Source organism: Pleuronectes platessa, chromosome 15 (assembly GCF_947347685.1).
Source record: "Pleuronectes platessa chromosome 15, fPlePla1.1, whole genome shotgun sequence".
In the NCBI taxonomy this organism is placed as follows: domain Eukaryota; kingdom Metazoa; phylum Chordata; class Actinopteri; order Pleuronectiformes; family Pleuronectidae; genus Pleuronectes; species Pleuronectes platessa.
Window position 1 is genome coordinate 3,242,759 of NC_070640.1, and position 14,593 is coordinate 3,257,351.

Below are 14,593 nucleotides of genomic sequence, written 5' to 3' on the forward strand. Positions count from 1 at the left end.
TGATTGTAAGTAAAGGGCTGTATTTTAGGGCTGTATTCAAAACTGGTATATTTACTGTATATGCAATATATATGCATGGATTTATAGAAATGGCAATATTTGATATTTCCTGCCTCTGTTATTTCTCTATGATTTACTGTATAAGGTAATATACAAGTTATTTAACTTTTGAAACTTAGTTAAGTATATTTAGATAGTGGTAATTGAAAATGTTATAGTCCCATAATGTGGGAATTTGTCAAAAATTGTCATTAGTAATTTACAATAAAGATTCAATACTGAAGTGTAAGGGATGTAAGTGTAAAACAAGGAAGTGAACTATTATATTGCACGGTTAAGAAAGTGAGTAACTTTTACTGATGGTACTTCAAGTACATGTAGATGCTGATACTTTTGTACTTTTTCAAATTCAAGGAATCACTTCTTCTTTTGTTCGGTCGTTTTATTTTGTTAACCCCGGAAGCCCCCGGTTTGATTCCGGCCGGCTTCACACTGGAGTGGAAAAGATGGCTGCTTCGGCGGCAACGGCGAGTTGTCCCCCGGGTTTGAGTCCGAATTACGCCGTAATCTGCTCCTTCCTCGAGCGGTACGGAGCCTTGCTGGACCTGCCGGAGCTCACCTTCCCGCAGCTGGAGCGATGTCTGCAGGACACCGCCGCAGGTAGCGAGCTCCGCCTCCCGCACACTTCACCGCCGCTTGTACGATAATGGGACCGTGCTAGCAGGCTAGCAGCTAGGTTAGCTAGCCGTGTGTTATTGTGTGGATCTCTAACCTTCTCCTCCTCTGCCCCGTGGTTCCACCGCGTCCCCCCGCCTCGGCTCCGCGGGGGAAACCACCGCGGGGCTCGTGGGTCGATGCTCGGGGGCCGAAGCCGCCGCGCGGGTCGAGGTTTTCTGTCACTTTTCAGCTTTTGAATCGGGCTCGTTTTCCCCTCAGCTGCCTTTTATCTGGAGCTCGTCACAACACAGGAGGAGGATGTGCGCGGATAACGGTGCTTGATTGGCGGGGGGAGGAGGCGTGGAACCCCGCAGCGCGACGCGGTTCGTGTCGCTGGGTGCGTGGTTTTTGCGGGACGGGCGTGAAACCGCACTTTATTTACACTTAAAACATTTTGTCGTGCAGGGGTTCGCACAGCGTGTGAAGTTACCCGCCACCGCCAGTACATCCGGTCTGAGCTTTCAAAACAAAGCATCATAGCACCCCCTAAATCACCAGTTTATTTGTGAATAATCCACTTTAATCTCTTTGGTTCTAATCTATAACCTTTTAAACAAGTTCCCTTGTATTTTTACGTATTTTCTGACGTATAAACTTGACAAAATAAGTATTTTGAGTGCGTATGAAATCAGTCGACTTCCGTTTGCGCTGCTAATTGTGTTCGACTTGACTGTTTCTCTAATTAAGTTGTGTGGATTTGCGCAGGCGTCGAGTGTCCCGCAGCAGCTCTCCCATCACTTTGTTATCACCTCGGTTCACACTGAATCTGATACTGGAGGGAAACTGGTTTTTATAAATGTCAAACTGACTAAATCTGTTGTGTGGCGTGGACACAGAGAAACATGCTTTTATTGTGAAAACTCTATTGTGTTCTCCACAGATAAATACAACTTTAAATTAGTTGTTTTACACGCTCATTGATCATTTGATCCGAAGTGGACAAATGTGGAGATAAAGTTTGTTGTTTGTTGTAGATGAGGAAAAAACAGCAAACTTTTACTTCATCAGGTTCCTTTTGTTTTGTCTCCACAAATCTGCAACAGTCTCGTTCATGATCTAATCCAGATTTGACAAATCTAGTTGTGATGCTTTTTGTGTTGGTTGAATTTGTTGTTGACGGGAAGACAAGCTGCAAAATTGTCTTTATCCTCAGTGAGTGTGTGTGTGTGTGTTGTTTTGTTTCTTTTCACACACTCGTCCACGTTGGACAGATCTTGTGGTTTTCGACGTGAACCTGGTTAGATGTGGCCCAGATGGGGGAAAGCTACAGAACTGTCGTATGTGAATGTTTGTGCATTATATTTGTGTTGAATTACACAAACATCTGAAACTGTCCTTATGCTCTCCTTGATTTGACAAATCTTGGAATAGTAAATTTAGATCTCAACCTACTTGGATTTGTTGTTGATGAGAAAACAAGCTGTGAATTTGTCATTTGTCATTATCATTTTAGCATCTGTGTGAACTTTATTTTGTTTTTGTAATTTCACAAATCTAAACTCGGTTTCACGCCCTCCTTGATCATCTGCTCCAGATTTCACACGTGGTGTATTTGAGCTAGATTTGGTTCTGATGTATTCTGGATGGGATTTTATATTTAAAACTTATTTTTAAATCTTCCCCATTCAAAGCGTTTGGTCATGTGATAATATTCAGGAGGATCATCCAATGTGAAGGTTCGATTCTTCACGACCAGTCGTTATGACGCGACTGAAAGTTCAGGTTCAGGTCACCTGACCCGACTGTGACCCAGCTCCTGAGACTCCTCATTAACAAGTGGAGCTAATGCACATCAATTACTTTTATTATTTGTTTTAAATGACCCGGGAGGATCAGCCGGGATATTAACGTGCACGTTAGTCGTCCAGTTTTGTTCGGATACTGTTGGTTTGTTGTTTTCAGAAATGATACGAGTCTTAGCGCTGATCTGGGTTTGACCTGTGACCCGGACCTTGACTCTGTCTCATGGTCAAACCCTTTTCACCTGTTATCCGATGGGTTTGTGATGTTTTTTACATTATTACTATTTCTGTTAATTCATCCAACTTCACTAATTGACTGAAAAGACTCGCTGGGGTTTTAAGGCTGATCAAAGAAGTGATGAGCTTGTTTTAAAGGAGCAGGAAAACATCCTATATTTATATGTTTTGTTCAGAGCCCTGAAATCTTCCTTTTTGTGTTGTTCATGATTTGATTGTGCAGCAGAGCTTCTACAAACACACACAAACAATAATTGAGGTATTGTTCCAGTATCTTCCCAAAATAATCTCATCTCCATTCGAGTCCTTTCATAAAGTTACAGTTAAATAAAACATCTCAACCTGCTGGTTCCTTTGTGATATGAAAATCTAGATGTCTCTGATGCTTCCTCTGCTTTCTAATCTGGTTTTCTGTTGTGTAAAAATATATTGTAGTTTATGTTTTGTACATATTGTGTAAATTCAGCCTGTTTCAGTTTTAAGACATAAACAAACATGATAACTATTGAAGACACTTGAGTTCAAACAGTCACAGCTACAGGTTCAGATGTCTGACCTCGTTAGTTAATTAACAGATCTCAGATACAAATTCTCAACAGATGCAATGTTTTGTCTGAAATGGATTTTTCTGTGAAATGTCTCCTCAGTCCCGAAGCAGCTGGTCGATCTTCACGTGAAGCTGCTGAGGAAGATCGGCAAGTCGGTGTCAGCAGACCGATGGGAGAAATATCTCGTCAAGGTAAACATCAACTTCCAGTTTATATATTTAATACACATATTATTGTTAATATGAGAAATATTGATTTGTGCATTTTTTACTCCGATGGGAATTTATCTGAATTCACCTTCAGGACATCATGAGACACTCGCTCCGTCAGTCAAACACCTGTGAACAGTCTTTTTATCACGTTATGACTATTTCTGCTCCAACTGTGAGGCTGTAATCTTCAGCCTGTGTTGCTGAAGCTGTCAGATGTGTTGAAACAAGATTCAATTAAATCAGTTCTATTTGTATAATTGGATTTTTATTCCCTTATTTCCCCGGCAGGTGTGTCAAGAGTTCAACGCAACATGGGCGTGGGAACTGGAAGAGAAGGGATACAAGGAGATGACGTTAGAGAGCAAGACGGCAATACTTAAAGTGAGCACACTGGGTTCACGCTTTTTGTTGGTTCTGGTTTATTGCTTTTGACCTAAACTATAACAATAATGACGTCATGCACATCCTGTGATAACCGCTGTTGGTGTTATTAATCATTCAGTGCCTTTCTTTTCTCTCCAGTATTTGTGTGAGTGTCAGTTTGATGAAAATGTCAAGTTCAGAACCGCCATCAACGAGGAGGACCCGGATAAAATGCGGCTGCAGCCGATCGGCCGAGACAAAGACGGTCAGATGTACTGGTTTCAGCTGGACCAGGAGGACAACGTGCGCGTCTACATCGAGGAGCAGGACGACTCGGACGGGTCCTCGTGGAAATGCATCGTGAGGTGAACAAGCAAAAGTTATTTTAATGAGAAAAATATGCTGCAGGAAACATGAGATGAAATTTAAATGCTAATGCAGCATTAGCGTTATACTCTCTATGAAGCAGCGGCTCTGTTATTTACTGTGAAAATGAACCTGTCCTCTTCTCCCTGCAGAGAACGGAACGACTTGGCCGAGGTCGTGGCGCTGCTGAAGACGCAGATCGACCCCGAGCTGTTGAGAAGAGACGAGTTGAAAAAGGAAAACAATCCCGATGGTGAAGGGGACAAAAAAGGTAAAGGTTTGACTTTTAAACTGTCATTTCTTCACTTCTCTTTTCCTCTCTCTTTATATACCATAGATTATAGAAGCGTCAACTCACTCACTGTGAAAGTTACGGAAAGTTACGGAGCATCTGACTCAAACATTTACCCTCTTTAGATGCACCTCTGGAAAATGAATGTCTGACATCAGCTTCAGAGATTCTTTACCCTGAAATTATGACCTAAAACTTAAAAAAATAAATCAAGCAGGTTGTCTTCCTGAAGATTTGATCTTATAATTTCCCTTCCAATTCCAGGTGAAGCTAAAAAGTCTGACAGCTCATCAGATGAAGACCACAAAGACCCCAACAAAGCTGCTTGTCCGGTTCCACCAAAGGCCGAGGACAATGAGAAAGAAACGCAGAAAGAGAACTTGAAATCAGAAGCTTCTGAGGTCAAATCTCTCAATGGCATCATCGAAAGCAAAAGTGAAGCAGAACTTCTTTCAGAAAACATCGGTACAAAAGCCCAGAGCATCAAAGAAGAGCCGATGGAGGTGACGGACATTAACACAGCGACGTGTGAACCGGCCTCTGTAACGTCATGTTTATCAGTGACGGCAGAAAAGGGCGAGGAGGTGAAGAGGCTCAGCGCCGAGGAGATTCAACAGGCTCTGAATAACGACCAGCAGGCCAAAATCCCCCTGAAGAAGAGAGGAATGAAGTTTACTGAAGACTTTGAGAAAACCACCGTTAACACGGTGCAAACGGCGTCTGTGTCGCAGGTCAGAGACGCTCCCAAAGGAGACGTGACTCCTAAAGGAGAAGCTGCTCCTAAAGGTGAAGCTGCTCCCAGAGGCGACGCTGCTCCCAGAGGCGAAGCTGCTCCTAAAGGTGAAGCTGCTCCCAAAGGTGAAGCTGCTCTTGAAGGCGACGCTGCTCCCAGAGGCGAAGCTGTTCCCAAAGGAGAAGCTGTTCCCAAAGGAGAAGCTGCTCCTAAAGGTGAAGCTGTTCTTAAAGGCGACGCTGCTCCCAGAGGCGACGCTGTTCCCAAAGGAGAAGCTGCTCCCAGAGGAGAAGCTGCTCCCAGAGGAGAAGCTGCTCCCAGAGGAGAAGTGACTCCCAAAGGAGACGCTGTTCCCAAAGGAGACGCTGTTCCCAGAGGAGAAGCTGCTCCCAGAGGAGAAGCTGCTCCCAGAGGAGAAGCTGCTCCCAGAGGCGAAGCTGCTCCCAAAGGAGACGTGACTCCTAAAGGAGACGCTGTTCCCACAGGCGACGCTGCTCCCAAAGGAGAAGCTGTTCTTAGAAGCGACACTGCTCCCAGAGGCGAAGCTGCCCCCAGAGGTGAAGCTGCTCCCAGAGGAGACGCTGTTCTTAAAGGCGTCGCTTCTCCCAAAGGAGTTGCGGCTCCCAGAGGCGAAGCTGCTCCCAAGGGCGACGCTGCTCCCAAAGGAGAAGCTGTTCTTAAAGGTGTCGCTTCTCCCAAAGGAGTTGCGGCTCCCAGAGGCGAAGCTGCTCCCAGAGGCGAAGCTGCCCCCAGAGGCGAAGCTGCCCCCAGAGGCGAAGCTGCTCCCAGAGGCGAAGCTGCCCCCAGAGGCGAAGCTGCTCCCAGAGGAGACGCTGTTCTTAAAGGCGACGCTGTTCTTAAAGGCGTCGCTTCTCCCAAAGGAGTCGCGGCTCCCAGAGGCGAAGCTGCCCCCAGAGGAGAAGCTGCCCCCAGAGGCGAAGCTGCTCCCAGAGGCGAAGCTGCTCCCAGAGGAGACGCTGTTCTTAAAGGCGTCGCTTCTCCCAAAGGAGTCGTGGCTCCCAGAGGCGAAGCTGCTCCCAGAGGCGAAGCTGCTCCCAGAGGCGAAGCTGCTCCCAGAGGAGACGCTGTTCTTAAAGGCGTCGCTTCTCCCAAAGGCGTCGCGGCTCCCAGAGGCGAAGCTGCTCCCAGAGGAGAAGCTGCCCCCAGAGGCGAAGCTGCCCCGAGAGGCGAAGCTGCCCCCAGAGGCGAAGCTGCCCCCAAAGGAGATGCGGCCTCGAAAGGCGACGCTGCTCCCAGAGGAGTCGCAGCTCCCAAAGGCGATGCTGCTCACAAAGGAGAAGCTGTTCTTAAAGGCGTCGCTTCTCCCAAAGGAGTCGCGGCTCCCAGAGGCGAAGCTGCCCCCAGAGGCGAAGCTGCCCCCAGAGGCGAAGCTGCTCCCAGAGGAGACGCTGTTCTTAAAGGCGACGCTGTTCTTAAAGGCGACGCTGTTCTTAAAGGCGACGCTTCTCCCAAAGGAGTCGCGGCTCCCAGAGGCGAAGCTGCCCCCAGAGGCGAAGCTGCTCCCAGAGGAGACGCTGTTCTTAAAGGCGTCGCTTCTCCCAAAGGAGTCGCTTCTCCCAGAGGCGAAGCTGCTCCCAGAGGAGAAGCTGCCCCCAGAGGCGAAGCTGCCCCCAAAGGAGATGCGGCCTCGAAAGGCGACGCTGCTCACAAAGGAGAAGCTGTTCTTAAAGGCGTCGCTTCTCCCAAAGGAGTCGCTGCTCCCAGAGGCGACGCTGCTCCCAAAGGAGTCACGGGTCCCAAAGGCGATGCGACTCCCAAAGGCGACCCTGTTCTTAAAGGCGACGCTGTCGCCGACAAAGAACAGTCAACTAAACCTTCTGTGGTTAAACCTGTAGAACCAAGAGAAAATGACTCGACGTCCACGGAGAAAAAGGCGAAGGATAAAAAAGATGAAGCCGGCAGTGCAAAGGTTACGGAGGAGGTCGCATCGCACCAGGAGAACTCGGATAAGAAAAATCTAGAAAAGGAAAATGACGCAGCAACGGAAAAGAAAGAAGCACGCGAGTCTCCTCCTCCACTAAAAGGAGAATCACCACCTCTACCTAGAGATGTAAGAAATTCACCGGAGGAGTCGTCTAATCACAAAGAGTGTGAGAAGATGAAAGAGAGCCCTGTCGGTACAAAAGAATCTTCTGCTGCATCAATAAAGGAAACTGTTAAAACATTAACAACCGATGACTCAGAGAAACTAAATTTAAATCATGAAGCCACGTCCAAAGTCCCAGAATCAAAAGATTCGCAGGAGAAACCATCCTGTGCAGACGCATCAGAGTCGAGTCAGACTGAAAAAACAGAAGAGACATCAATCCGGACAGAAAACATGAAGCGAGCTGTGAGCGATAAAGATGCTAAAGAATCCGAAACATCTGTGACTTACACAGAGAAATCAGACAAATTGGCAACAAAAGCAAAGCCAGGAGTCATTAAAACCACAGAGACGCAGGCTGCCGGCAAAGATCCTCCAAAGAAACCTGATGATTCTGAAAACACAAAGTCACAGTCCATCATTAAAAAGACAGCAACAGTAAAAGACGGGGACGAGGCAGAGGATCGGGGAGTGACACAAACTTCTACGGTCATTAAAAAGGTGGATAAGAAAACAGTCAGTGAGAAATCAGAGGAAACACTCGACGTCAAGGAGAGCGCAGAGTCTCCTGTTATCAAAACGCTTGATAAATCAGAAACGTGTAAACCGGCCGAGAAGCAGCCGAGTGCAACGGCCGCTGAGACGACGCCAGAGGAAAGCTGTCCAGCCTCTAAAAAGCTCGACAAGACAGAGAAGCCGGAGGACACAAAGAAAACTGTCAACTGTGAGGACGGTATGATCCACGATGTCACCAAGATAAGCGAATCCACGTCAGAGCCCATGGAGGTCGAGGCAGCGGCCGTTAAACAGGATCTGACAAATCCCCGAGAGGATGACAAGACGAAGACGAACTCTGTCCAGCATGAAACGAAAGAGGAAACGTCTGAAGGAAAAGATAAACCTCCCGGTCCTGTCGAGAAGACTGACCTCGCTGGAGAAAAGGATAAAAAGCCCGACAGAAAAGAGGAGAAGGAGTCTGAAGAACCGTCGAAGCCAATGGAGGCAGAGCAGCTGTCGTCAGAAACTAAAACGGATTCTGACAAGAAAAGTGAAAAAGACGCAGACAGGGAAAAGCTCACAGACGACCCTGAGAAAATCCTCAGTCAAGACAAAGAAATTAAAGAAGATTCTACGATAGATAAAACCTCTAAAGCCGATAAAGCAAAGGAGAAGAAACCGGCGATTAAAGAAAGTGAAAAATCTACCAAAATGGAGAAATCTGGAAGCAAAGAAGCTGAAGCCGAATCCCCGACTGGAACTGAAAAGCCGGCTCAACCGAGCAAAGAACCGCCATCCGATAAACCCACAGACGAGGAAAGTAAGAGCAAAACTGAAGAGGAGGATTCAAACACTAAAAAGGAGGTGGCTAACGGCAGCGAGGCTCCAGCTGGCGAACTGGAGGCAGCGATTCGCCGAAAACGCAAGCGTCCTGCCCACCGAAGGAGAGTCGTGGTGAAGATAGTGGAGCGGCAAGAGGACTCGGAGTCCGACACCAACACGGGGAGATCTCTCCGAAGGTCGCCCAGGATCTCCAGGCCGACGCCGAAGGTGGTGGAGATCACCGACAGGAAGTCGGAGAAATCTCAGGCGACTCCGCCAACAGAGAAGGAAGAGGAAGAGAAGGCCGAGAAAGAGAAAGACGAGGAGGAAGAGGAGGAGGAGGAAGATGCAATGAAGGTCGTCCAGAAGAAACCGAGAGAGAAAAAGGTGGATCAGGAGGGTCAGCCCAAACTAAAGGTAAGACTTCCACCAGGTGGCGGTATTTACCACAGCTCACCCAATATGAAATATGGCTGGTACGATAATGGCATTAAAACATTACAGATACTAAAAAGATGTTATTAAACCTTTATGACGAAGAAATGTAATTAAATAACTAAAACCTAAACGCAACAAAATATATAGAACTTGAATTAACAATATAAAAGTAGAAATGCACATTTTCTGCATTGTTTATTCTGCAGAATAATTTGTTTCATGTTCGCAAACAAAACCGCAGATACCAGCAGGTCTGAGGATTTAACCTTCACTTCATTCTTTAGTGATGATTCACTGAGACGACTCTTTGTGTTGCTTGTGAAGGGGCGGAGGAGACGGAAGGTTCGCTGGACGAACACTCGAACACGCCGCAAAAAGAAAAGCTCCGAAGACGAGGAGGAACACAGCGGAGAGGGATCCAGCGAGGAGGAGGAGGAGGAGGAGAGCGAGGATGAGGACGACAGCGACGAAGACTACAAGGTGGAGCGGGGGAAAAGGAGGCGGAACCGGATCCGAGAGAGGCGGAGCTCGGACTCCTCCACGTCCTCGGACGACGGCCTACCTCCGAACGACGACCCCTGCAAACACTGTGGTCTTCCAAACCACCCCGAGCTGGTTGGTACCCACAGGATAAAAAAAGCCAATAACCTTGTGATAACCTAAGATCTGCTGCCAACATCTGTTCACATCTGCTTTGTAGATCTTGTTGTGCGACTCGTGCGACAACGGCTACCACACAGCGTGTCTGAGGCCTCCGCTCATGATCATCCCCGACGGAGAATGGTTCTGTTCCCCCTGTCAACATGTACGCACCAGTCTCAGCTCTGAACTCGGCTAATAGAAAGTGAATGAAATGGAAACACGGCTGTAATGTTGCTCTCTTCGTCACCCCTCTGTAGAAGCTGCTCTGTGAAAAGCTAGAGGAGCAGCTTCAGAACCTCGACGCCTCTTTGAAGAAGAAGGAACGAGCGGAGAGACGGTGAGACGTCGGGAGTTTTATGTGTTCATTAGTTCACAAGGACCGATTCCTTTTTCATTTCCTGTGTTTTCTCAAACCATAAAATGTTTAGTTCTTGGTTGTCAGGTCTTTAAATGTCAACTTCAAGGGACATTTTAAGGCCAAATTAATGTTTTATGTCATAATTTATGCTGTTGTTGAACAGGCTTTATTAATATACTATTCTTCAGATTATTTTAACAGCCGATGTTAAAAAGTTGATGAGGTCTGGTTGGAATATATTTATTAAACTTGCATGTTTGAGGCAGATACAATGAATCACTCGTGTGTGTTTGTCTCCCTCAGGAAAGAACGTCTCATTTACGTTGGAATCAGTCTGGAGAACATCATCACACCCTCAGTAAGTACAGTGTTTGGAAAGTCACATATTTAACCTGTGGATGTTTGAATCATTAAAAACACACTCTGGCTCTCACAGACGGAGGTGGAGGAGGAGAAACCGGAGATCAAAATCAAAGAGAAGAAAGAAGTGAAGAGGAGTAAGAGCTGGGGTCGGAGGTCGACGAGGACAAAGAAAAACATCAGCTACAGGTCTGTGCTCTTACATCAGACGTTTATCGTTTTAGTTTCATTTGAAAGTTCAGTGGAGGGGTGATTGGTTCGTAACAGCTGAACTAAGAGAACAGAGAGAATAAATATGTGTTTTATTCTATCTTCAAACACTGAGACGTTCAGGAGAAAGTATTTGATCCATAACACGGACACATGAGTTTGTCCTGCAGGGGGAGCCAGTGTCCTGTCTGCTTTCTGATCCTATGAATCTTATTACTATCCAGTTTGACTTTTCACTTGGAGTAAATCAGCTGTTGTCGTTAAGTGTAGTTCTCAGGGTTTTTTAATAGTTCGTTTTAATTTCTCATTGCAGAAGGAAGCTGTTGTTCAGTAGAGGAACAATGTGATCAATCTTTCATCTCATCTGATTCTTGTGTGTTTTCATTTTGCAGATTTGATGAATTCGACGAGGCGATCGAGGAGGCGATCGAGGAAGATCTCAAAGAAGCAGAGGGTGGAGGTAGAAAATGATTTAAAACTACAAAAGGACTCAGTCAAGCTTAATCCTCCACCAAGGCCCAAAGCCACATTTAAATTCACCTGATCCAGAGTTTTATATGGATCTGCACCCAACACTCAAAGTCCCTTAAACAGGCCTTTCATCAAGATTCATGAATTCTACTCTGAGAAATCAGGGGAAATATCAAATAACCTCCTGTCTCACAATGTATAGAGAGTTTAATTGGTTCTTTTCACGACATCCTTCTAAGTAACAAATAAATTCAGACAGAAACACAGCATCCTGGCTGAGGTTAACAACGGGTCGTGGTACAGTGAGTGTAACAGGTTCTGATGCTTGGTTTCTGCTCCAACCTGTGGCCTTCGCTGCTTGCTAAGGTGTTGATGACGGGTGTCGGTTGTCTGCAGGAGCTGGTCGAGGTAAAGACATGGCCAACATCACAGGAGGCCACAGGGGAAAGGACATGTCCGTCATCCTTCAAGCGGATGAGGAGAACAAGGAGAACGGCCGCCCGCCACCAATCAGCTCCGCTCAGCGCAAGAGGAAGCGCCGGCGACTCAACGACCTGGACAGCGACAGCACCGTGGACGAGGAGGAGAGCGAGGACGAGTTCCGCATCAGTGAAAGGTACGAGCTCTACACAGCTGCCCCCCACTGTGCAGTTTGACTCTCAAAGAGGTTTGTCTCCTTTCTAAACATGTTTGTTTTGCTGGATGCAGCTCAGAAGAAGAATTTGTCGCATCGGAGAACGCGTCGGAGGCAGAAGTCGATTCCAACAACAGCAGCAACGGCAGCGTGAGGCGTCGCACCTCCTCACGGAAGAGGAAGCCACCGAAACGACGGATGAGCTCCCGAAAGCGGCGGAGGCCGAGAGGCTACTCAGACGATGAAGAGGAGGAGACGGATGAGGACGAGGACGATGATATGGGTAGATGGTTTTATTTTGTATTAGTCAGGACGCCTGTTTTTCCAGTGTTTCTATCTGGAGAGGGACTGTCTCTGCACATTTGTCTCTTACTCTTATTGCTTTGTGTGTGTTTGTCCAGCGACTGAAGGCTCCAGTGAGTACAGCGACAGTGATCTTGATATGAGTCGACGTCGGTCTCGGCGGAGTCAGAAGAAGCAGGTGAACTACTGTGAGACGTCGGAGTCGGACGGATCTCGAGCCAAACCCAAGAGGGCGACAGTAAAACCCAGACATGCCCAGGACAGTTCAGAGAGTGAAGGTCAGTGCGAGACACGCTGGACACTTTTAGAAAGAGGCTATATTCCAGAAGAAGTTATTTTAAAGGTGTTTCTTGTTTTTTCTGTTTCCAGCGAGTTCCTCCAGAGACTCTGAAGAGGAGCCGAGGGCGAAGAGGAGAGCCGACTCCTCGGAGGAAGACACCCGGCAGCGTCACAGACGTGTTGCACTGAAACGCAGGAGAGCATCTGAGGACGACTCGTCGGACGACTCATCAGACGACTCGTCGGAGGAGGATCGTCCCGTCCGCAAACGGGTGAACCGCATCGATTCGGACGATGATGACGAGGAGGAGGAGAAACCAAAGGAGAAGAAACCTGAGGAGGAGAAGAAACCTGAGGAGGAATCAAAGGGAACAAAACCGTCGGACTGCAACGCGGTGGAGCTGCCGCCCACCAACGGACAGAGCACGGTAAAGAACGTCGAGGGCGTCATAAGCCGAGCCGCTGCCCCAGGTGCCCCCCCCCAACAGGAGCCGCCCAAAACCGCCATCGCCCCAAACGGCGTGGCCGGCCAGGAGATGGCAGCGCAGGAGGATGACGAAGACGACCTGTTAGGAGTCACAGACCTGGTGGACTACGTCTGCAACGAAGCATTGTAAAAAAAAAAAGAAAAGAAAATGGTGTACTGTTTCATTTTTTGTGGTATTGTATTTTTATATTGCTTAACTTTATTATTCCCTCCCCACCAACACGTCCTTGTGTCACGTGGAGCTTGACTCTCGGAAACCTCCGCCGCAGTAAGAACTGGATCTTTGTCGCCAGTCTGTCCCTGTGGGATTGTTCAATAACCAGTAAGGGCACCGACTCGAGACTCATTCACAGGGTAACGATCCTCGTACCTGCAGACCACCCACAGCATCCAGCTCCACTGCCAAACTACTTCCTCTAGAACTGTGTCACTCGTCATTTCTCCCTTCACATCGACCTGTTTTCTGTTTTTTAAACCCCACGTCCACGAATACGACCAGTTCAGATCCGTGACCCAACGACGCGCTGGGAGAACTGGCACCGAAACTGTTTGTGTTGAAGATTTGTTGTTTTTCTTGAAACGACTGGGACTTAACATTTTTTCTTGGCGTGAATCAGGAAATCATTCCATGAATTACACATGTGCTCATCGGCTCACCGGCACCGTTGAGACGAGAAGATCGATACCACGCTCATGTCCGTCAGGTTAATGTGAGGCTAGCAGCTGTTAGCTTAGCACAAAGACTCTTAATGCTGTACAAAGAAGGTACTTTTTCACTGGTCGCACCACAGAGAGAACCATGCTATGCTAACAGTAGCTAGTTGATGCTTACTAAAACCCACAGAGTGCTGTACTGGGTCGGAACCAGTGACGCTAAGATGGGAAAAAATTGTTTGTTGGACAGATGCAAACCAGACGTGAATATGAGATTAAACATTAAAGTTTCACATTTAAAGCAACAGCGCCCTCTGCAGGTTCACGTGGAGACTGATTCTGTGTTCAAGTGGTTTTCAAGTCCATCGTAAGTTAAGTTAAGATCTGACGGCGTAACGAAATAATGTGGAACACTACCGATCCGTGGATATTACCCACAATCCCCTGCTTGGTGAACCTGTTCCGTGAATACAGGTGATAATCTGACCGAGCGTGTGTCTGTTCCCCCGTCAGTTGCTATTTGTGGTCTGCTGAGCAAACACCACTTTGACTTTCATGTGTAGTGTGTGTGTCCTCGGCTCGATTGTCGAGTGAACGCAGCAGTTACACAACCAAACACTGTGTTAACAAAGGCTTTGGATGGGGGGGGAGGTCGTGTGAGGCAGAATGGGGATAAAGATTTTAGTCTCTCCAGCCTCCAAACTAAACTAAAGAGCATCAGCCTCAACTTGTCCCTTTAACTTTTTTTAATATTCTCGTCTTAGGCTTTTAATTATGAATTTAACTAGAAACAATCAAAATATATGGAGTCATTTCCCATCATGTGTCTGAACGTAAACTATTCAGGCTGCGGTTGATTTTTATTTCTTAAGCTGCTTGAACTGTTCAGATGTTACGACTGAAAAATTATGTAATATAAATATTGAGACTTGTTTCAGGAAGATTTGCTCATGATTTTACAGTTGAACATTTAATTCTGTTGTCATCAAGCCTCTAAACCTCAGTGATCATGTTTAATAATGTTTTGTCAATTCCTAAAAATTCCAAAAAACAGTGTCAAAATGGAAATTAGCATCAAACATTGTTTTACTCTTAACAGACGTCGGGGGTGCTGTGACTG

At 46.9% G+C, this 14,593-nt stretch overlaps 1 protein-coding gene across 1 annotated transcript; it reads left to right on the forward strand.

The window, feature by feature from the left end:
* The first annotated feature begins 493 nt into the window (after positions 1–493).
* On the forward strand, positions 494–14,514 carry rsf1b.1 (remodeling and spacing factor 1b, tandem duplicate 1). Its single transcript, XM_053440830.1, has 17 exons — positions 494–660; positions 3,344–3,435; positions 3,745–3,837; positions 3,979–4,184; positions 4,338–4,456; positions 4,742–5,335; positions 6,974–9,054; positions 9,400–9,690; positions 9,776–9,880; positions 9,975–10,054; positions 10,379–10,433; positions 10,512–10,624; positions 11,038–11,105; positions 11,513–11,732; positions 11,825–12,033; positions 12,152–12,331; positions 12,423–14,514. Exons 1-17 carry the CDS (start codon positions 507–509, stop codon positions 12,947–12,949), a joined length of 5,187 nt encoding a protein of 1,728 aa, XP_053296805.1. The 5' UTR covers positions 494–506; the 3' UTR covers positions 12,950–14,514.
* The last annotated feature ends 79 nt before the right edge of the window (positions 14,515–14,593 follow it).

What these genes read in the sequence shown, in the direction of transcription:
- rsf1b.1 (XM_053440830.1), top strand. Translation starts at nt 507, where the DNA reads ATGGCTGCTTCGGCGGCAACGGCGAGTTGTCCCCCGGGTTTGAGTCCG. An exon ending in AGGTGAAGCTGCTCCCAAAG is followed by an intron (nt 5,336 to 6,973) that starts GTGAAGCTGCTC and finishes CGGGTCCCAAAG; the next exon opens with GCGATGCGACTCCCAAAGGC. An exon ending in AGAACATCATCACACCCTCA is followed by an intron (nt 10,434 to 10,511) that starts GTAAGTACAGTG and finishes TGGCTCTCACAG; the next exon opens with ACGGAGGTGGAGGAGGAGAA.